This window comes from Macaca mulatta, chromosome 14, assembly GCF_049350105.2.
Source record: "Macaca mulatta isolate MMU2019108-1 chromosome 14, T2T-MMU8v2.0, whole genome shotgun sequence".
Taxonomy (NCBI): domain Eukaryota; kingdom Metazoa; phylum Chordata; class Mammalia; order Primates; family Cercopithecidae; genus Macaca; species Macaca mulatta.
The window spans coordinates 56,363,295-56,386,133 of record NC_133419.1 but is presented as its reverse complement, the minus strand read 5'-3'; the positions used below and the strand labels follow the sequence as shown (position 1 = coordinate 56,386,133).

General features: G+C 40.8%; 1 protein-coding gene across 5 annotated transcripts in view; it reads right to left on the bottom strand.

Annotated features, from left to right (window-relative positions):
- Window positions 1–22,839, bottom strand: part of DENND5A (DENN domain containing 5A) — a 130,235-nt gene that overhangs the window by 13,412 nt on the left and 93,984 nt on the right. For all 5 annotated transcript variants that reach the window (XR_003722661.2, XM_077963462.1, XM_002799641.4 and 2 more), the window contains 5 exons: window positions 18,721–18,871; window positions 17,951–18,044; window positions 13,984–14,115; window positions 8,872–9,024; window positions 394–478 (listed from right to left, as the gene is read on the bottom strand). Coding sequence is in view for 4 of the 5 variants with exons in the window: in XM_077963462.1 (XP_077819588.1) it covers window positions 394–478; window positions 8,872–9,024; window positions 13,984–14,115; window positions 17,951–18,044; window positions 18,721–18,871 (615 nt within the window). In the remaining variant the exon portion in view is untranslated. The remainder of the gene's footprint in view (window positions 1–393; window positions 479–8,871; window positions 9,025–13,983; window positions 14,116–17,950; window positions 18,045–18,720; window positions 18,872–22,839) is intronic.

The following is a 22,839-nucleotide window of genomic DNA, read 5'->3' as shown; positions in this document are numbered from 1 at the left end:
TCCAAGGAAGGACACTGACCAACAGCTCTCTTGACTAATAGGATAGATAATCATAATGCGCATGTCAGAGAAATAAAACAAAAGACTCTGAAAACAGCCTGCTCCAAACCCGGTACCACAGTAAAACCCATATTCATTTTGAGACTGGCCTCTTGCCCATATAAATTTTCTATTTTGCCAATAAAAAGCATACAGAAATACATAATGAAAGTAAATGCCATGGTTTTGGTATGCTCTGTGGTTCAGAGAGTCTGGTGGCTCCATATTTAAAAGAGAAAACACTCCAGAGCAAAGGCTTCTTTGACCTAGAATGGTTTGCTTCAAAATGATCACTCCAGTGGGTGATGGAAAAGTGGAGAAAGGGCAGACTCTCCAATGCAGAGACTATCTTACCTGACATACTGAGGCTTCCTGATGTGAGTTTTCTCTGCCGATTGTCCTGATAATGTAACAGGTGGGACCATAAGGCTGATTTCCCCTGGAACCAATGCAAGGGAGAAACACCTATCAGTTTAGATTTCGGGGGTCAAGGCTTTCAACATACAGATAGAAGCTTTTGCTTAAAAAAAAAATATGTACTGTTTCTTGTTTCAATGTACATCCAGGACACAGCGTATGCAAATATATCAATTTACTAAAATCCAGAAGAAATATAAACAATGGAAGGTAACAGAAAAAGGAAATGGTCTCCCACTGGGAATAGAAAGGAGATGGGAAAGAGAGCCTGAGAAGGGACCGGTGGATAAGAAAGAAAAAAGCAGCTGGGCACAGTGGCTCACACCTGTAATCCCAACACTTTGGGAGGCCAAGGCGGGCAGATCACTTGAGGCCAGGAATTCGATTCCAGCCTGGCCAACATGGTGAAACCCCATTGTCTCTACTAAAAATACAAAAATTAGCAGGATGTGGTTGTGTGTGGTTATAATCCCAGCTTCTCAGGAGGCAGGAGAATCGCTTGAACCCAGGAGGCGGAGGTTGCAGTGAGCCGAGATCACGCTACTGCACTCCAGCCTGGGCAACAGGGTGAGATGCTGTCTTAAGAAAAAAAAAAAAAAAGAAGAAAGAAAGAAAGAAAGAAAGAAAAAAGCAGGCCAGGTACAGTGTCTCACACCTGTAATCCCAACCCCAACACTGGGAGGCCAAGGCAGGCGGATCACTTGAGGTCAGAAGTTCGAGACCAGCCTAGTCAACATAGCAAACCCTTACTAAAAATACAAAAATTAGCCGGGGGTGGTGGCACACGCCTGCTGTCCCAGCTACTCGGGAGGCTGAGGCAAGAGGATCACTTGAACCTGGGAGGTGGAGGCACTTGAACGTGGGAGGCAGAGGTTGCAGGGAACTGTGATCATGTCGCTGCACTTCAGCCTGGGTGACAGAGTAAGGCTACCTTTCAAAAAAAAAAAAGAAGCAAATGACCTATCATCCTCTAAATGGTCCTTTGGTTTTATGTCAGCTTGATGGCTTTTGCACAGAGGAGTGGATATGCAGCCTATAAGTTTCCATCTTAGCTCCTGCATTTCCTAAAATATTTAAAGTTATTCCTTTAAATATTGTTCTAGTCCTGATTTTGCTACTTGGCGAACTAGGCAAAGCAGTTTGGTGAACCTCTCTGAATGTCAGTTTTCTTCTCTGTTAAGTGGGGGAAACTGTGGTATCTTTGGTTACCTTACAAGTTGTTAGCACAGGTTAGGGAGAGTAAGTCATCACTATAACGAGGATTTACTATTGAAGGTATAGTTGAAGAAATGTGAAGAAAAGTAGGCTGGTACTTAACTGTATGGCTGAAATAAACTACGGTCAATATAATAGAACCTTGGTGTTTGGAAAGGTAAGAACTGCAATTTACACTATTTGAGACATGTAGTAATTTGTCATTTTGCCAAGGCACAAACCTGAATAGTATTTGCAAGCCTGATGTGAGGCAGCGATTCACCTGGGTAATGAGTGAGCCCAGCTGGTCACCCAGCAACTGCTTTGTCTCTTTCTAATCATCGTTCAGTACATCATAACCCTTGTTAAATGATAACAACTTTATTTCAGATTTATGGTAAATGTTCCCATGTAGATAATAAAATAATATAAAGGTGGTATGTTTGTTTTAGTAAGATTATAATAGTTTTATAAATGACTTTGGTTCTATAATAATGATAGAAGCTACCAGGTCTTGAGGCTTACTATGAACTAAGCACTATGTCAGATATTCAAAATACAATATTGTAATTAATGCTCCCAACAGTCTAACAACGTAGAGATCTCTATCCCTATTTTCTGTAGAGAAGAAAAAATTGAGGATCGGAAAGGTTAAGTAACTTGTAAGAGGTCACACCATTAGTAAGCAGAGTGTTGGGATCCAAGCTTAAGTCTATCTAATGTCAAAACCATTGCACTTAATAACTATGCTACACGAGATGTTTCTGAAAAGATCACTTAATTTTTTAAGTTATACTTTCTGAAGAAAATTTTGTGCTATGGAATGAATGTGAAGATTTAAGGTCTTAAGATTTACCCCATGAGAATATTGAGGGTCTATTTTGTTTCTATTCACAAACTTGACCTACTCTGGGGAAAAAAAAATCAAACATCTGAATGGTAGGAAACCCTCGCTATAGATCAGCAAGTTGTCAAAATAAGCTTGCTGCATGTTTGTGTTTCCTACAAAAATTCATCAACTTAAAACCCTACAACTTCAAAGACAATTTTTAAAATATATAAAAACTAAAAACTAAAATTAGAAAATACCAGGTTTTATTCATCCAAATACCAAATATTTGAATAAAAAAAAGTCTAACAACATTAATGAGACTTACAAATCCTATACACTGCTTCTAAGAAGGTCTATTGTTTCCTGTTGGGAGCCAAAAAGAAAAAAAATTTTTAATTAAAAAACTTAAAAAAAAAAAAAAAAAAGAAGGTTGGCTGGGCGCGGTGGCTCACACCTGTAACCCCAGCACTGTGGGAGGCCGAGGTAGGTGCATCGCCTGAAGTCAGGAGTTCAAGACCAGCCTGGCCAACATGGGGAACCCCCATCTCTACTAAAATACAAAAATTAGGCGTGCATGGTGACAGGTGCCTGTAATCCCAGCTACTCAGGAGGCTGAGGCAGGAGAATTGCTTGAACCCAGGAGGTGAATATTGCAGTGAGTCAAGATGGCACTACTTCACTCCAGCTTGGGCAACAGGGTGAGATTCCATTTCAAAAAATAAAACAGGTCTATTAATGTATCTAACAGATAATACAAGAGTTTAAAATATTTATGGTCTTTGACTTAGTAATTCAACTTCTAGAAATCCATTCATCCTTCCATCTACCACAACCATTAGCAAGTAGGTTTCTCAGCATCTAGGTAGACTAGGAAAGCAGCCTAAGAAAAATTAATAGAACTGTCTGAATGTGGCACACATTAAGTACAGCTGGTGACCAGAGAGCCTGACATGCAATAACACCAAAGAACCAAGGACAAGGGCAAAATCAGGCCACTATACCAGAAGGAAGCCCCTGGCCCACAGTGATTACAGAGGTGAGGAGAAAGAGCAAGGGCAAGAGTGGAAGAGCAGCAACTGGGCTGCTGCACTTTGGTTTTTCTAGTTCACAAGACATGGCCTACTCTTTTTCCTCTTTTGCAAAGGGCCTGATTGGGACTGCAAGGTTCAATACAGCCTGACTATCCATTTACGGACATGGACACACAATAAACTGCATCAGATTCTACAAGAATGTCATAAGCAAGAAAGATAAGTAACAACTCCTTTTCATGTGTCAACCCCAAATGGCAGCAGTTACGAAACGAGTATGAAAAACCAAACCTCTCTCTGATAGAAAAACAAACTATAGGTGGAAGTCCATCTCCTTGGAAGATGTCACTGAAAGCCAAAGAGAGTGGTGAGGATAACAGAGGTTCTTATGAAGACTTGCTGCAGGCAGCCTTGCATCCAAGCAGTCAAGGCTAGTAACAAAATTTAAGAGGCCAGCAGCAAAAATGCTGTTTGGGTTCTCTCTACTTTCTAAGCAGATAATAATGGGTGGTTGCTCAGGAAGGTGCCCCCACAGTGGCATAATAAAATCACCCTCTGAGAGCAAATTTAGTCACAATCTGGGTGTATGATAAAGGACAGCAGGTAATGAGGGTGTGACTGCTGGATTGGAAGATAAGTGAAGAATGTCTCAGCAGGATAAAGAAACCAGCAAAACCGAGGCCTAGGGAGAACATGGTGTTAGGAACCCAATATAGATCATCAGGGTCAATCTCCAGCTGAACATGTATCCCTAAGGGCATACATGCCATGCCGCCAAGAACAGATCTTCACTCTCCTCTGGTGACATTGTCACTGCTTCACTTCCAGAGCTCCAAAAGCCAGGACTCAGAACAAAATGGAACTTCAGCTAAAAAGCCCCCATTATTTTGCACTGGTTTCTCATCTCTCCAAAATAAGAGGGGGAGCAAATGAACTCTAAAAGAAATTCCAGTGTGGTCAACATGGTGAAACCTCATCTCTACTAAAAATACAAAAAAATTAGCCGGACGTGGTGGCCTGAGCCTATAATCCCAGCTACTCGTGAGGCTGAGGCAGGGGAACTGCTTGAACCAGGGAAGTGGAGGTTGCAGTGAGCCAAGATCGCGCCACTGCACTCCAGCCTGGGCAACAGAGCAAGACTCCGTCTCTAAAACAAAAAAATGATACAAAAATTAGCCAGGCATTGTGGTGCACAGTTGTACTCCCAGCTACTTGGCAGGCTGAGGTGGGAGAATCACTTGAACTCAGGATGCGGAGGTTGCAGTGAGCTGAGATCATACCACTGCACTCAGCCTGCGTGACAGAGTGAAGGGGGAAGGGAAGGGAAGGGAAGGGGAGGGGAGGGGAGGGGAGGGGAGGGGAGGGGAGGGAGGGAGGAAGGAAGGGAGGGAGGGAGGAAGGAAGGGAGGGAGGGAGGGAGGGAGGGAGGGAGAGAAGGAGGGAGGGAGGAAGGGAGGGGATGGAGGGAGGGAGGGAGGCAGAGGAAGGAAGGGTGGGGACGGAGGGAGGGAGGAAGGGAGGGGATGGAGGGAGGGAGGGAGGCAGAGGAAGGAAGGAAGGACTTCTTACTGTGAGAATTCCTGCAGAATAATAAATTCCTCCTACAGTGAGAATTACTGCAGAATATTGCTGCAAAGCCTAGAACACAGACTTAGAACATATAATGATACAGTACTATTTTTCAGAATGCAGGAAGAAGCTTCACTAACTCCCTAGAAATTTTTGCAGTAAATATTTAAAAGTTATCGGCATATATGTTTTACCTCAAAGCTAAAAGAGCTCAACTATAGTGCCAGACTTGCTAAATGTTATGGAAAATGATAAAAGGATTATATATATTCTACTCACTTGTTACAGAGAAAAAGAAAGAAGTAAAGCCTTCATACAGAACCCAGCATAATAATAGCTGTCATATTTTGCATACTCATCACACGCCAGGTATTTCCTTTCATTGCCTCTAATTATCACAGCTGAAAGGTATTTATTTAATTCTTTTAACTTTTATTTTAGGTTCGGGGCACACATGCAAGTTTGTTATACAGGTAAACTGCATATCACAGGGGTCTGGTGTACAGATTACTTCATTATTCATGTAATAAGCCTCGTACCCCACAGGTAGTTTTTCAATCTTCTCCCTCCTCCCACTCTCCACCGTCAAGTAGGCCTTGGTGCCTGTTGTTCCCTTCTTTGTGTCCACGTGTACTCAATGTTTAGCTCCCACTTATAAGTGAGAACAAGCAGTATTTAGTTTCCTGTTCCTATATGAGTTCACTTTAGACTATGGTTTCCAGCTACATCCATGTTGCTGCAAAAGCCATGATCTAGTTCTTTTTTATGACTGTGTAGTGTTGCATGGTGTGTATGTATCTCCTTTTCTTTATCTGGTCTACTGTTGATGGCCATTTAGGTTGACAATAACTTTGCTATTGTGAATAGTGCTGCAATGAACATACATGTGCATATGTCTTTATGGTAGAACAATTAATATTCTAAAAGACAGGTTATTAACTATCTATCTTTCATGGATTTGGATTTCAGAAAGTGCAAGTTGCTTATTTAAAGTCATCCAGTGGAGCCAGGATTCAAACCCAAAGTCCTTCTGACTCACAGTTCATAGTGTTGCTACTACACCACAGTCTCAAAATTTTAGGGATGCAATACACAATTTTTAACATTTAAAAAACTCTATAAATGCAGTGTTGTTTACAACACTGAAAAATCAGAATTAACCTAAATGACTAATAATAAGAGATTGATTAAAGTATGGCACATCTATACAATAGATGTAGTCATTAAAACTGAGGTTTTACAATAACCACAAACATTTAGAGAGCCAGAAACCAGGCTCTGAGCTTAGTGCTTTACATTAATTATCGAATCCACACAAGGACCCAATGGAGGTAGGTACTTTTAAAATTCCATCAGGCAGGGCACAGTGGCTTATGCCTGTGATCCTGGCAGTTTGGGGAGCTGAGGCAGGAGGATCACTTGAGCCCAGGAGTTCGAGACCAGTCGGGACAACATAGGGAGACCTCATCTCTACAAAAAAAAAAAAAAAAAAAAAAATTAGCTGGGCATGTTGCCACATGCCTGTCTCAGTCTCCAAGCTGAGGTGGGAGGATCAGTTGAGCCCAGGAGGTCAAGGCTGCAGTGAGCAGTGTTCATGCTAGTGCACTCCAGCCTGGGCAACAAAGCAAGACTCTGTCTCAAAAACTAAACTAAATTAAATATAAAATAAAATAAAATTCCATCATACATACAAGGAAACAGGCTTAGAGAAGCTAGATAACTTGCTCAGTTTCATAAAGTTATTACGTGAAAATCATACTTCAAACCCAGATCTGTCTGCTTTACAGTCAAGCTCTTAAACACTTACTATACTATCATCTAAAAATTAGTTAAGGACACAGAAAAGATATGAGATAAAAACAAAGCGAGTTGCAAAACATTACGTACAGTATTAACTTATTTGGGTTTTTTAAAAAACCATTGAGATATAATTCATATTACCATAAAATTCACACATTTAAAGTATGCAATTTTCTGAAAAAAATCTGATTTTTAATATAGAGTTGTGCAACCATCACCACTATCTAATTCTAGAACATTTTCATCACCCCCAAAAGACACTCCATATGCATTAGTAGTCACTTCCCATTGCTCCCTTTCTCTAGCCTCTGGCAACCCTTAATCTACTTTCTGTCTGTGGATTTGCCTATTTTAGACATTTTGTATAAATGAGATCATACAATCTGTGGCCTTTTGTATCTGGCTTCTTTCACTTGGTATGTTTTCAGAGTTCATCCATGTTGTACCATATGTAGGTACTTTATTCCCTTTATTGCTCAATAATATTTCCAATGTATGGATACACCAAATTTAGGTCACCCACTTATCAGCTGATAAACATTTGGGTAATAATAGCCTCATATGATGACACTATTATGACTAATGCTACTATGAACTTTTTTTTTTTTTTTTTTTTGAGGTGGAGTTTCCCTCTTGTTGCCTAGGCTGGAGTGCAACGGTGCAATCTTGGCTCACTGCAACCTCCACCTGCCGGGTTCAAGCGATTCTCCTGCCTCAGCCTCCCAAGTAGCTGGGATTACAGGCATGCACCACCACACCTGGCTAATTTTGTATTTTTGGTAGAGACGGGGTTTCATCAGGTTGATCAGGCTGGTCTCAAACTCCTGGCCTCAACTGATCCACCTGTCTTGGCCTCCCAAAGTGCTGGGATTACAGGTGTGAGCCACTGCACCTGGCCTGCTATGAACATTTGCATACAAGTTTTTGTGTAGACATCTGTTTTCACGTCTCTTGAGTACGTATCTACAAGTGGGCTTGCTAGGTCATATAAGAACTGTTTAACATTTTGAGGAACTGCCAAACTGCTTTCAAAAGTGGCTGCACCATTTTACATTCCCAATAGTAATGTATGAAAGTTCTCATTTCTCCACATCCTTAACACTTGTTACTTATTTTAACTACTCCAGTGGATGTGAAATAGTATCTCATTGTAGTTCCATTGGGCTTTTAAATATATAGCTATATATGCATGGGCATGTGTACACAGAAGAATGCTCTGAAAAACATATGTGGAAGATTGTTGCTATACCCATTAGAATGGACACTCCAGGAAGACAGAGATCTTGGTCTGTTTTGTTCACTGAGGTATTTCTAGTGCCTACAACAGTACCTGACATAGTAGGCCCTTGAGAAATACCAATGGATACTAATGTATTTTCTAATTTTTCCATGATAAAACTTCTTTTCAAAAAATTTCAAGTTATTTTCAAATTTAGAAATACATAAAAATAAAATGTATCTATCTTGACTACCAATTGAAAACAGAGTATTTTGAAATAAGGAAATTCTCTGGGTATTAAGTGGAAAAATCAAACTTACTCAACTTCCTGAGGCCTTTTCTCAAATGTTTAAACCATCTGCATACAAAGAAATGTTAATAACAGACTTTTTTTCCATTGTGAATATACGATTAGTGAAGAACCTTTAGTGTACAATTAGTACTTCCCGAGCTCCAACTTCTCTCTTTCTGGTCTATCTCTAGACTAGGGCCAGCTGCCAAACAGGACTTATCAGGTTGGCCTTCAGCTCTACCCCCAGGAAGAAAGATGCCTCTTTATAAAAGTCTGATAAACATACAGATTTATAAAGCTTATCTTTAAGGAAAATAGTTTGGATCACATTTATTTATTTGTTTATTTCAAATCTCACTCCAGAGCACTGCACACCATTCTTCAAAGCCAGTCAGCTGGACAAAAAGAGTGTGGGAAAGCTAGTAACTGAAAACAGGAAGACAATTTGCTCAGCAGAGAGAGGCAACACATCCATTACCTGTTTCACTTGTAGTCCATGACTCCAGATCCTTTCCAGGAGATCACAAAGGCTGGCAATCAGGGTGTTCTCTTCCACCCCTGTGATGTTCACCTCCCCATGCCCTAGCTCCACAGCTTCTCGGCCCATCTTTTCCACCAGCATCCTTTTGGTCTACAAGGAAGCAGTCAACAGGATTAAATAACCACAGTGAGCAGGATCACATACAACTGGAGAGGGTTCTGACAGCCTGCACAGTACATCTGTTGGGCTGGGAAGGACAGGATGAATTAGCCCCAAGGACACAGAATATATTTATACCCATATAGGTCAGGTTATAAGGGAGTGCATGCTTTAAAAATTTAGTTAAGAAAGGCCGGGCGTGGTGGCTCACGCTTGTAATCCCAGCACTTTGGGAGGCCAAGGTGGGCAGATCACAAGGTCAGGAGAGAGGTCAGGAGATTGAGACCATCCTGGCTAACACGGTGAAACCCTGTCTCTACTAAAAATACAAAAAAATTAGCCAGGCATGGTAGCAGGTGCCTGTGGTCCCAGCTACTCAGGAGGCTGAAGCAGGAGAATGGCGTCAACCAAGGAGGTGGAGCTTGCAGCAAGCCGAGATCGCGCCACTACACTCCAGCCTGGGCGACAGAGCGAGACTCTGTCTCAAAAAAAAAATTTAGTTAAGAAAAGGTAAGAACACAGTAATCTTTATGACTCCTGGCCAGTGACTTCATCACTCTGTATTCAGTTTTTGCATTTACAAAAGAAACAAATAAACCCTTCAGTCATGCTCACCGCTGACATTCTCTGATTCCCACTGCTTAAATGACCCTACTAAACAAACCTTCGAGCATACATACAACTTAGAAATATACCTGAAATAACTGTCAAGGGGACAAAAATTGAGGAGGTAATTTATTTTACATAAAAATTTTCAACTGCTTATTGTAAGATCATAACCAAGAAAACACACAGTGCATAATGATAATCACAGTTTTTATTAAGTACTGTGTCAGGCATTGTACTTAGCATTTCATTATCTCATTTAAGCCTCCTAACAATCTATGAAGTAACTATTATTATCACCCTCAATTCACCAATAAGGAAATTGAGAAATATAGTAATCAATATACTAAATTTAAACATAGTATAAAATAATACAGTATATTTATACTCTAAGTATAGTATAATTCTCTTAAGTAACTTGCCCAAAATCTATACTTAATATAGCACTATATTAAATTATATATATATATAATTTATATATATATATATAACTTGCCCAAATGAAACAGCAAAGTAGCAACAGATCTGGCCTTCGAACCCATATCTGCCTGAACTTTGAGTCCAAGTTCAAAAGATTTAACTATGGTATAAATTTGTGATATATAAAAATCTAAGAAAAGGAAAACAAATCACCCCAATCCTACCTTTCAAAAGTAGCAACTCTTAATATTTTGGCATATATCTTTCCACTATTACTGTTTTTCACCTTTTTATTGTGAAATATATTTTATATATATATATATGCTATTACATGATTATGACCAGCACCAGGCCAGTATTTTCTTTCTTTTTTTTGAGACGGAGTTTCGCTCTTGTTGCCCAGGCTGGAGCACAATGGCGTGATCTCAGCTCACTGCAACCTCTGCCTCCCCAGTTCAAGCAACTCTCCTGCCTCAGCCTCCCGAGTAGCTGGGATTACAGGCATGCACCACCACACCCGGCTAATTTTGTATTTTTAGTAGAGACGGGGTTTCCTCATGTTGGTCAGGCTGGTCTCAAACTCCCGACCTCAGGTGATCTGCCCACCTCGGCCTCCCAAAGTGCTGGGATTACAGGCATGAGCCACTGCGCCCACCCAGTATTTTATTTATAAATACTGTCTGTTTATACCTTTGAAGCACCCCACGTGCCCTCTTCCATTCACCTTCCCACTCTAGAAGCAACCACTTACACAATGAAACTACAGAAAAGCAAGAAAATTATTACGTATATTTTAAAGCCTAAAATATATGGTTTGGTTTGCCTGTATCTTTTTTTTTTTTTTTTTTTTAAAGACTGGGTCTCTCTTTATTGCCTAGACTGGAATGCAGTGGCTCGATCATGGTTCACGTAGCCTCAACCTCCCAGACTCAACTGATTCTCCCACCTCAGCCCCCGCAGTAGCTGGGACTATCGGCGTGCATGTCTCTTTTGTGATTTTTTTTTTTCCCCTTTAAGAGACTGGGTCTTAGTATGTTGCCCTGGCTGGGCCCGAACTCCCAGGCTCAAGCAACCTGCCCACCTCAGCCTCCCAAGTAGCTGGTATTACAGGTGTGTGCCGATACTCCTGGCTTGTGATTTGCTTTTTCACTCATGTTTATATTTGTGAAATTCATCCACACTGATGTGTATAACTGTTATCCATTTCCATTGTTGTATAGCATTCCACCATATGAATATACCGCAATATATTTATTAATTCTCTTACTGATTGACTTTTGGGTTGTTTCCAGTTTGGGGCTATTAAAAGAATGCTGCTGTAAACTTCGTGTACATGTCTCTTGGGACATGCTCCAAAAGTTTCTCTAGGGAATAACCTAGGAGAAGAATTACTAAACAATACTATGCTGTTTTCCAAAATCATCATACCAATTTATACTTCCAACAGCCTGTTGCCTCATGTGCAAGCCAATAGTTTGTGATGTTATATTGATTACTATATTTCTTCAATTCTAGATGCACATTGGCCCACATATTAACATGTCTAAAATTGGTATGTATTTCAGTCATCATTGGCTAGGAATAGGAAGTTGTCACAGCCAGGTCATGCATCTCATGACTTAAGAATTTTGACAGTCCAGGCCAGTTGCGATGGCTCAAACCTGTAATTCCAGCACTTTGGGAGGCCGAGGCGGACAGATCACTTGAAGTCAGGCGTTCAATACCAGCCTGGTCAATATGATGAAACCGTGTCTCTATTAAAAATACAAAAATTAGCCAAGCGTGGTGGTGCACTCCTGTAATCCCAGCCACTCGGGAGGCTGAGGCAAGAGAATTGCTTGAACCTGGGAGGCGGAGGTTGTAGTGAGGCGGGATTGCGTCACTGCACTCCAGTCTGGGTGACACAATGAGACTCCATCTCAAAAAAAAGAATGACAGTCCAGCAGCTTAGAAAAAAAAAATGTAGAAATGCAGCATCACCAGTGTTCTTCACAGCAGAAAGGCAGAAGAGACAAAATTGTATGGAAAAAAATCACAGATATTACTCAGAGTAAACTGACAGAAGTTTTACACACACACACACACACACACACACACACACACACACACACGCACACACACAGGCCACGATGCCTGGCCAGAGTTTTTTTTAAACTGAATTTAAAATATCAGTACTGAGACACTAACCAGCCTTTTTTTTTTTTTTTTTTTTTTTTTTTTTTTTTTTTTGAGAGAGGGTCTCACTCTGCAGCCTTGACCTCCAGGGCTCAAATGATCCTCCTATCTCAGCCACCAAAGTAGCTGGGACTAAAGATGCACACTACCACGCCTAATTTTGGTAGAGATGGGGTTTCACCACATTGCTTAGCCTGGTCTCAAACTTCTGGGCTCGAGTGATTCACCCACCTCAATCTCCCAAAGTGCCGGGATTACAGGCATGAGCCACTGTGCCCTGCCAATCTAGCTTTAAACACTAATAATTTCTTCTGCAAGAGACAGTATATTTTATTTCCTCCTATAAACGAACATCACTTCAAATGGGCACCACTGAGAACTGAAAGTGCAGGAAACTATTTTTATTCCATTGATAAATAAATAGGATGTAGTGGAAACTGAGATGGTTGAACTGCCCTAAAATTATGGTATGCTGACTTGGTTGAAAGATTCTTTTTATTAGAAAAGACATATAAATTCATAACTAAAACATTAAAAATTAAGAATAAATGTCTTTGTAGAACAGAGAAGAACATCCAAACAATCTAAGCTTAAACTGAATGACACATTTCAGCCTGGCACATAGTAGGTACTCAGCAAATTTATGTTTCTAGATAAAAGATATCATTACTATCAGATTAAAATAAAGGGGCAAAAACATTTGCATATATGTAAGACTAATCTGTTGAAGTAAGTCAGAGTGAAGACTAGTCTGATTTAAAGTACTGTAAAATGTTGAAAATTTAAAACTATGCCTGGAACCCCAGCTACTTGGGAAGCTGAGGTAGGAGGATCACTCAAGCCCAGGAGTTCAAGATGAGCCTGGGCAATATAGTGAGATCCTGTCTTAAAAATAAGTTTTTTATGAAATTAAAAACTACATCTCTCTGTTATTTTTGTTTGTTTTGAGATGGAGTCTCGCCCTGTCGCCCAGGCTGGAGTGCAATGATGCAATCTCGTCTCACTGTAACCTCCGCCTCCCAGGTTCAAGCAATTCTCCTGCCTCAGTCTCTCAAGTAGCTGGGATTACAGGCGCACGCCACCACGCCCGGCTAATCTTTAGTAGAGACAGGGTTTCACCATGTTGGCCAGGCTGGTCTCGAACTCCTGACCTCGTGATCTGCCCACCTCAGCCTCCCAAAGTGCTGGGATTACAGGCATGAGCCACTGCGCCTGGCTTGTTGTTCATTTTTATGGAATATACATTAAGTTTATATCAATCAAAGCATGCATGCTCTCAATGGTATATTTTATTTAAAACAAATATACCTAATTTCAAACTAACAGGACCTTAAAATTAGTACTGTCTCATTATATTAATGATTTTTTTTTAAGACAGAGTCTTGCTCCATTGCCTAGGCAAGAGTGCAGTGGTACAATCATAGCTCACTGTAGCCTTGACTTCCCAGGTTCAAGCAATCCTCCCACTTCAACCTCCCAAGTATCTGGGACTACAGCTGTGTGCCACCATGCCCATCTTAATACTTTTGTAAAGACAGGGTCTCACTACATTCTCCAAGTTGGTCTTGAACACCTGGGCTCAAGCAATCCTCCTGCCATGGTCTCCCGAAGTGTTGGGATTATAGGCACGAGCCATCACGCCCAGCCAACAGTATTTTTAAAATCCAGAGGGAGTGGTCGGAGCCAATCCTTGGTCTTACCTTGGCTGCTAACAGAAATAGCACACATACAGAGATGTCCACAGCTTACCTTATTGCGGCATTCCTTCAGCAGGCCCTCTACAAACTTCCAGTTGGTCTGGGCAATCACTGACGGAGAGAGGTTGGACAGTTTGGGCTGGCGAATAGTGCTGCCCATAGTCCTGGCTTCCTGGATGTACTTCTACATCAAACAGAAAAATAAAGACCCCTTGTGTCCAAGTACATAAACCAAAGGTCACCAGTACTGACGGGTGCCTGAAGAGGGCATTATTTTCTCACATTTTCTTTTTTTTTGTTTTTGAGACGAATCTTGCTCTGTTGCCAGGCTGGTGTGCAGTGCCGCGATCTCGGCTCACTGCAACTTCCACCTCCCAGGCTCAAGCAATCCTCCTGCCTCAGCCTCCTGAATGGCTGGGACTATAGACGCATGCCACCACACCTGGCTACTTTTTTGTATTTTAGTAGAGAAGGGGTTTCACCATGTTGGCCAGGATGGTCTTTATCTCCTGACCTGGTGATCTGTCTGCCTCAGTCTCCCAAAGTACTGGATTACAGGCATGAGCCACCGTGCTCAGCTTATTTTCTCACACTTTCTTAGCTGCCTCTTTCTAGGCTCAGATAGTTAGGAATAGAAAAATTTTAATTTAATTCTTGTATTAAAGGGAAAAACAGATGATTTCTGTTTTAGCAGATGTAAAGCACTCCCTGAATAGTATAATTACCTTTGATTTAAAGATACAAGAGTCAGGCAGGGTACAGTGGTTCATGCCTGTAATCCCAGCACTTTGGGAGGCTGAGGTGGGCAGATCACAAGGTCAGGAGTTCAAGACCAGCCTGGCCAACATAGTGAAACTCCATCTTTACTAAAAATACAAAAATTAGCCAGGCGTGGTGGTGCATGCCTGTAATCCCAGCTACTCGGGAGGCTGAGGCAGGAGAATTGCTTGAACTCAGGAGGTGGAGGTTGTGGTGAGCTAAGATCGCGCCACTGCACTCCAGCCTGGGCAACAGAGTGAGACTCCATCGCCAAAAAAAAAAAAGATACAAGAGTCAAAAAACACATGACTACAGCAAATCTCAAATCTCTGTGTAACATTGAGAAAATAAGTTCCCCCACCAAGCTGAGAGGAATTTAACTCCTCTGCCCATATCAAAGATATCTACCCTTTCTATCATTAAGTATAAAATTAAGGCCTGGAAAATAAGATTGCACACTCAAAACAACAACTGCAATTATTTTGTATAATGTGCCGTTTATTCTTCTTCATATGTTGTTTAACACGGAACCCACATCAATGCAGTAAAATGCACTCTGATATCCTCTCAGTAGGTTCATGACCAACATTTTTACCCTAAACTTCTCCTTTCCCCCATATTTATTCCAGTGGCATAACTCTGTCCATTCTATCTTATGGCCCCTTAATCTGTCTCTACTACCAACCCACCAAGGTTAGGGTCCAATTACTATTCTTGGACTGCTGTTACCTGTCTCCTAACTTGCTAGCTATCTCCATACCACCCTCCTCCAAAATATTCTGCCCACAGCCTCCTTTACACATTTACACACCAAACTTTAGATCCTGCCATGTCCTCTACTTGAAATGCTCTTCTTACAGCTCCAAGGAGATGAAAAAAAAAAAAAAAAAAGAAAAACAGCCAGGAGCAGCGGCTCACGCCTGTAATCCCAGCACTTTGCGGGGCTGAGGCGGGTGGATCACTTGAGCTCAGAAGTTTGAGACCATCCTGGGCAACATGAAGAAATCCTGTCTCTACCAAAAATACAAAAAAAAAAAAAAATTAGCCGGGAATGGTGGTGTGTGCCTGTGGTCCCAGCTACTCAGGAGGCTGAGGCGGGAGGAACGCCTGAGCCTGGGAAATGGAGGTTGCAGTGAGCCAAGATTACACCATTGCACTCCAATCTGGGTGACAGAGTAAGACCCCATCTCAAAATAAAATAAAAGCTCTTCTAACAATCCCATCTTTCTCTAAGGCTTAAAGAGATGCTTACTCCTCTTCCAAATCATCTTGTTTGATGATGACCCCAAGTCGAAGTAACCTCTGCTTTTTCTAATCAGTAATCAAACATTGGTTTGCTCCTCATATGGTCATTTCAAAAGATTATTCTCCTGAAGTTATCTTTCTGTCTGACTTTGCTCCCTTATATCAACTGGTATTCCCTGAGGACAAGACTAACCTCTTTTGTCACCTTTGTATTTCAAAGTGTTTACCTCAGTGATTTTTTTTTTTTGCTTTAGCAAAGAATTCCTTGATACCTCAGTGATATGGTTTGGCTGTGACCCCATCCAAATCTCATCTTGAATTGTAGCTCCTACAATTCCCACATGTTTTGGGAGGGACCCAGTAGGAGGCAATTGAGTCATGGGGGCAGGTCTTTCCCGAGCTGTTCTCGTGATAGTGCACAAGTCTCACGAGATCCAATGGTTTTATACGGGGGAATTTCCCTGCACAAGCTCTCTCTTTGCCCACTGCCATCCATGTAAGACGTGACTTGCTCCTCCTTGCCGTCCACCATGATTGTGAAGCCTCCCCAGCCATGTGGAACTGTAAGTCCATTAAATCTTTCTTTTGTAAATTACCCAGTCTTGTGTATGTCTTTATCAGCAACATGAAAACGGACTAATACACTCAGTGATTCTGACCAAGAAAAAGTGGTCAATAAACACTGCTGAAAATAGTAATGAGGAAGTTAGGTGGAAGACAGACTTTTAAAATAACACAAATAACCAAAATTTCTTATGCTACTCTCACAAAAAAAAAAAAATTTCAGTGTAACTATATCCTATAAATCAGCAGTTGAAAATTCATAACCATATCTTACAATTTTAATTTATTCATTAAAAACATAGCAAAGGGAGAATATGTTATTTATTTTCCAATTCACTGAGTTGCCAGACACATGAAAACAGTGTGCCTTCTTGGGTTCTATCTGTGCAAGATGAAAATTATAGGATCTTTTCTCAAAGATAAATTACTGAAATAGGTTTCTGAAGTTAACACTCATTTTCACAACTTCTTTGCAACTAAGTAAGGCACGGTCTACAACCTGAAGTTTATAACTAGAAACTTAAGAAGCAAGTTACAGTAGAGCTGAGAAACTCAGCTTACGAGCAATGAAGATTCAGGAGGTAAATTCAAGAATCTTGTGTTTCCAGGTACCTGATAATAATGTTCCTCTCCTTTAGTCTTTTGAAGAAGAAGGGGGGAAAAAAAAGAAAGTCAAGATTATCTGTTTTAATTTAAGGTAAGAAACAGCAGGAAAAAAAACTCTAACAGAATTAACTTCTTTCTGGGCCGGGTGCAGTGACTCACACCTATAATCCCAGCACTTTGGGAGGCTGAGGCAGGCGGATTACCTGAGGTCAGGTGTTTGAGACCAGCCTGGCCAACATGGTGAAACCCCATCTCTACTAAAAATACATAAATTAGCTGGGCGTGGTGGTGGTGCCTGTAATTCCAGCTACTCAGGAGGCTGAGGCACGGGAATCGCTTGAACCCAGGAGGTGGAGGTTGCAGTGAGCCGAGATCGCTTCACTGCACTCCAGCCTGGGCAATAAGAGCGAAACTCTGTCTCAAACAAAAAAAGAATTTAAAAAAATTAACTTTTTTCCTATACACACACGTGCGCGCGTGCACGCGCGCGCGCGTACACACATACACACACACACACACACACAACACCAATTTTTAAAGGATTTCTCCCAAGTTTCAGACTCCTAACTTCTGAGGTTCCTATCAAACTCCCCAGGGAGCATCATGCATGAGTAATTACAACATGGTTAGTAGCTAGCTGGAATTTGTAAAACATCCTACATTCTGATTTGTGATAACCCAGGCCCACCATCAGATATCAGGAACTAGACCTATTATTAAGCCTTCTTTATGGGGTGAGGTCAATGCTGAGACATTTGAATCAGACCAGAGAACAGGAAATGAGAAAGAGAAGGAGCGCACAGCATGATAGCAAGGTCATCCTTGTCATTCTTAAGGTATCTTACCTCCCTCTGGTCATTGTCTAAACGCAGGTGTTCTGTGTGCTGCTTCTGCCGATCTTTCCGCCTCCACTGGGCAGGGGCATTCCTTTTCGTCCACCTAACACATCAGCATCAAAGCAGGCAATTAATAATGTCTCACTTAAAAAGCAATGTCAACTAACAGGAGAAAACATGAATGACTAAGAGCCAATGCTGGACACAGGAAATGACCAAGAAGTCACCAGAGACAGCTCAGAGACCTTGAGGAAGAGCAGATTAAAGATGAGTGACTGGACATGAGAGAGATACCTCCTCAGGGAACATGTCTCTCTTGAAACATCTACAAACACTTGACATATAGATCTAAAACTATATTCACTTAACTCTATCTGGGCTTTGATACAGTCATCTTCAAAAGCAACTAATGAGTAATTCTGCTAACTTATCTACTTTTCATTTCAGGCTGTGATTATTTCAACTGCCATTTAATAAATACAATGCTAGCTTGCTGTTGAATGGGATCCAGGCATGAGATGATTTTAACCCATTTGCAGCTTTTTGCAGGTCCTGGACATATGGAGCTATCCCAATCTGCATAGTGGAGGCAGAACTGAAAGACATTCTGTCACATACTTTTTTGTTCAAATAAGCGAACAACCTAGATAGTCTGGGTCTTCTCCATATCTACTTTACAAAATTACACGGTCTTCTGGGGATAACAGCCCTAGCCCAGATACTAGATGACCCTATTATGGCTAGGGAGTTGGATCAGTGATTCCCTGGAGTTGACTCACTTGTTGCTGGCTGGCCCAGTGGAAAGTACATCAGACTGCAGCTTAGGGAAGAAGCCTGGCTCATATTTCCCTTGTCCAATCTTCATGTCAAGTAAATGTGGGTGAACTGCAATATGGTCAATTTTTGCCAGACGTAGTTCAATTGCTTTCTCTGGATGAGAATACAAACACATACACACATAAATACACACACAAATCAAGTCAAACATTTTTTTTAAATCTAGCTACTCTTCCATTTCCAGCCAAGATGGAGTAAAAGGGAATGATTTTCCTGCAAATAGGAAAAAACCCATGCAAAATATATAAAATGATAAATTTCAAAACACTGGACATCACGCAATGAAGGACAGGAACCCTGAGAAACAGGTAACAAATGAGGTAACACCTAGAACTATCCTAGCTAACTGCTTAGAGACAGCTTCCAGGCTGTGGCTCAGGGAGGGAGGTCTAGGCAGAGACTGGTGGACTCCCTGAGTTAAGGAGACCCAAGGTGGCTAGAGTTCATATGAATGGTACCAGGGAAGACAGAGAATCCAGGGGATCTGCAGGGTATTCAGCAGGGTAATGGGTCAGTTCACACAAGTGAAGAAACTACTCAAGGCTGGAGAAAGAATCATTGGAAAGGATTAGGAGAAACAATACAAAATGCTCACACGGGGCTGGGAATAATGCCTGTCCCCACCTGCCAGACTAGAAAACCTAATCACTCATGGGGCACTGAGTAATGTACTCAGAGGGCCGTGCCTCGGTAGTGGAGAATTAATCACAGCCTAAAGGATTCTCTGGTCCTGCCAGAGGAAAACACAAAGGAAAAAGGAAAACACAAAGAAATCGAATTATTTCTAAGTAACTTAACTATATCCCAGAACAAAGATTGAGAATATTTATAGGAATATAGAAGTATCCAGGACTCAAATAGTAAAATTCACAGTGTCTGGCATCTAATCAAAGATTACCAGGACCTGGTAGCTTACACCTGTAATCCCAGCACTTTGGGAGGCCAAAGTGAGGGTATCATTTAAGGCCAGGACTTCAAGACCAGCCTGGGCAACACAGTTTTTGAGACCTCATCTCGTAAAAAAAAAAAAAAATGAGCTAGACATGGTGGCATACACCTTTATTCCTAGCTATTCAGGAGGCCGAGGCCAGAAGATCACTTGAGCCCAGGAGTTTAAGGTTACGGTGAGCTATAATTGCACTACTGCTCTCCAGCCTGGGCAACAAAGCAGAACCTCTTAAAAACAAACAAACAAACAACAACAACAAAAAATCAGAAACATAGAACTCAAACGTCTGAAGGTGAAAGCTGTGGAGATGAAAAATACACAGGCTGGGTTAAAAGCACACTCAACAATGCAGGAGAAAAACTAAGTGGGCCTGAAGCCATAGCAACAGAAATTATCCCAAAGAAGTCACAGAGGGAGAGAAAAAGCTGTTGCCATTAAAAGAGTATCAGCGGTGCTGGGATAATTTTACGCAATCCCAGATATTACACATATGTGTAACTGCAGTCCCTAAGGTAGGGATGGGGACAATAGAAAAATTACTGGAAGAAATACTGGCCAGAATTTTTGCAAATTTGATATAAACAAAAAAATCCACAGATCTAAAAAGCACAATGAACCGCAAGAACAAGAATCATGAAGGAAACTACACCAAGTCACATCATAATCAAATTGCTCAAAATCAGTGATAAAAAGAAAATCTTAAAATCTGCTAGAGAAAGTAGACATTTTGCATATAGAGAAGATCAAAATTAAGGATGACAGCAGATTTCTTATCAGAAAACAATGGAAGTATGATATGGTTTGGCTCTGTGTCTGCACCCAAATCTCACCTTCAATTGTGATAATCCCCATGTGTGGTGGGAGGGACCCAGTGTGAGGTAATTGAATCACAGGGGCGGTTTCCCTCATGCTATTCTCGCAATAGTGAGTGAGTTCTCACAAGATCTGATGGTTTTATAAGCATCTGGCATTTGCCCTCCTGGCACTCATTCTTTCTCCTGCTGTGCTGTGAAGAGGTGCCTTCCACCATGCTTGTAAGTTTCTTGAGGCATTCCCAGCCATGTGGAACTGAGTCAATTAAACCTCTTTCCTTCATAAATTACCCAGTCTTGGGTATTTCTTCATAGCAGCATGAGAATAAACTAATTACAAAGTGAGAAGACAGAGGAGCAACATCTTTTTTTTTTTTTTTTTTTTTTTGAGACAGGGTCTCATTCTGTCGCCCAGGCTAGAGTGCAGTGGTGCGATCTTCGCTCACTACAACCTCCACCTTCTGGGTTCAAGCGATTCTTGCACCTCAGCCTCCTGAGTAGCTTGGACTACAGGCACATACTATCATGCCTGGCTAATTGTGTGCCTGTGTGTGTGTGTGTGTGTATGTTTAGTAGCAACAGGGTTTCACCATGTTGGCCAGGCTGGTCTCAAACTCCTGACCTCAAGTGATCCACCCACCTGGGCCTCCCAAAGTGTTGGGATTACAGGTGTGAGCTACCGCGCCTGGCCTGGAGCAACACCTTTAGAGTACTGAAAGGAAAAAACTATTAACCTATACTCAGGGAAAATACCTTTCAAAGACAAAAGAATTACAAAAGCTGAAAGAATTCATCACCAGCAGATCTACACTACAAGAAATGTTAAAGGAAGTCCTTCTGGCAGTAGGAAAATAATATCAGACGGAAGTATGGATCTACAGAAAAAAAAGAAGAGCACCAGAAATGCTAACTACACAGTTAATGTATTAGATTTTGTACTTATTATTTAAATCTCTTGAAAAGGCAATTGACTGTTTAAACACAAATGACCATGTAGTGTGAGCTTTATGACATATGTAAAAGTAAAATAAATGACAATACCACATAGGCTAGGAAGAGAGAAACGGAAATAGAGTTTTGTGAAGTTCTTTTCTGTTGTTGTTTAGAGGCAGGGTCTCATCATGTGACCCAAGTTGGACTCAAACTCCTGGGCTCAGGCAATCCTCCCCCTTCAGCCTCCCAAACAGTGGGACTATGGGAGAACATGACTGTGCCTGGCAGTTCTGTACAGTTCTTATACTATGTGGAAAGTGATATTATATCACCTAAAAGTAGACTGTGATAAGTTAAATGTGTACTATAAATCCTAAAGCAATAGCTAAAATAACACGTTATAGCTAGTAAACCAATAAAGCAGATAAAATGAAATCATAAAAAAATGGAAAATATTCAATTAGTACACAAGAGGGCAGAAAAAGAAGAAAAGGGAACAAAGAACAGATGGGACAAATAAAAAACAAACAGCAAAATGACAGGTTTAAACCCAGCAATCTCAATAATCACATTAAATGTACATGGTTTAAAGACCTCAGTTAAAAATCTGAAACTGTCAAATTGGATAAAAATGCAAAACCCAATTACATGCTGCCTACAATAAATACCCTTTAAATATAAAAGAAATAAAAACAGAAATAGATTAAAAGTAAAATAATGAAAAAGACATACCATGTTAGCACTAGTCAAAAGAAAGCTGGAGTAGTTATTAATATCCAACAAAATAAATTTCACAGTAAAGAATATTACTCTGAATAAAGAAGGCTATTTCTATATATATATTTTTTAAATAAAAATTAGCCAGGCATGGTGGCACACATCTATTGTCCTAGCTACTCGGGAAGCTAAGACAAGAGGATCCCTTCAGCCCACTACTTCAAAGTTACAGAAAACCATGACCACACCACTGCACTCTAGCCTGAGCAACAGAGCAAGACCCCATCACCATTTAAAAAAAAAAAAGGAAAAAATATAATTCACCATATTAACAAACTAAAGCTAAAAACCATATAATTACCTCAATAGAGATACAGAAAAAATATTTGACAAAATTCAACATCCACCTCAGATAAAAACTCCGAACAAGCTAGTAAGATCCTTAACTGATAAAGGTTATCTATGAAAAACTTACAGGTAACATCATTCTTACGGTAAATGCTTTCCCCCTAAAGTCAGGAATAAGATGCCCACTCTCACCACTTCTATCTGACTTCCTACTAGAGGTTCTAGCCAGTGTAATACAGCCAAAAAAAAAAAAAGAAAGAAAAAGAAAGAAAGAAAAGGAAAAGAAATAAAAGGCATCCAGG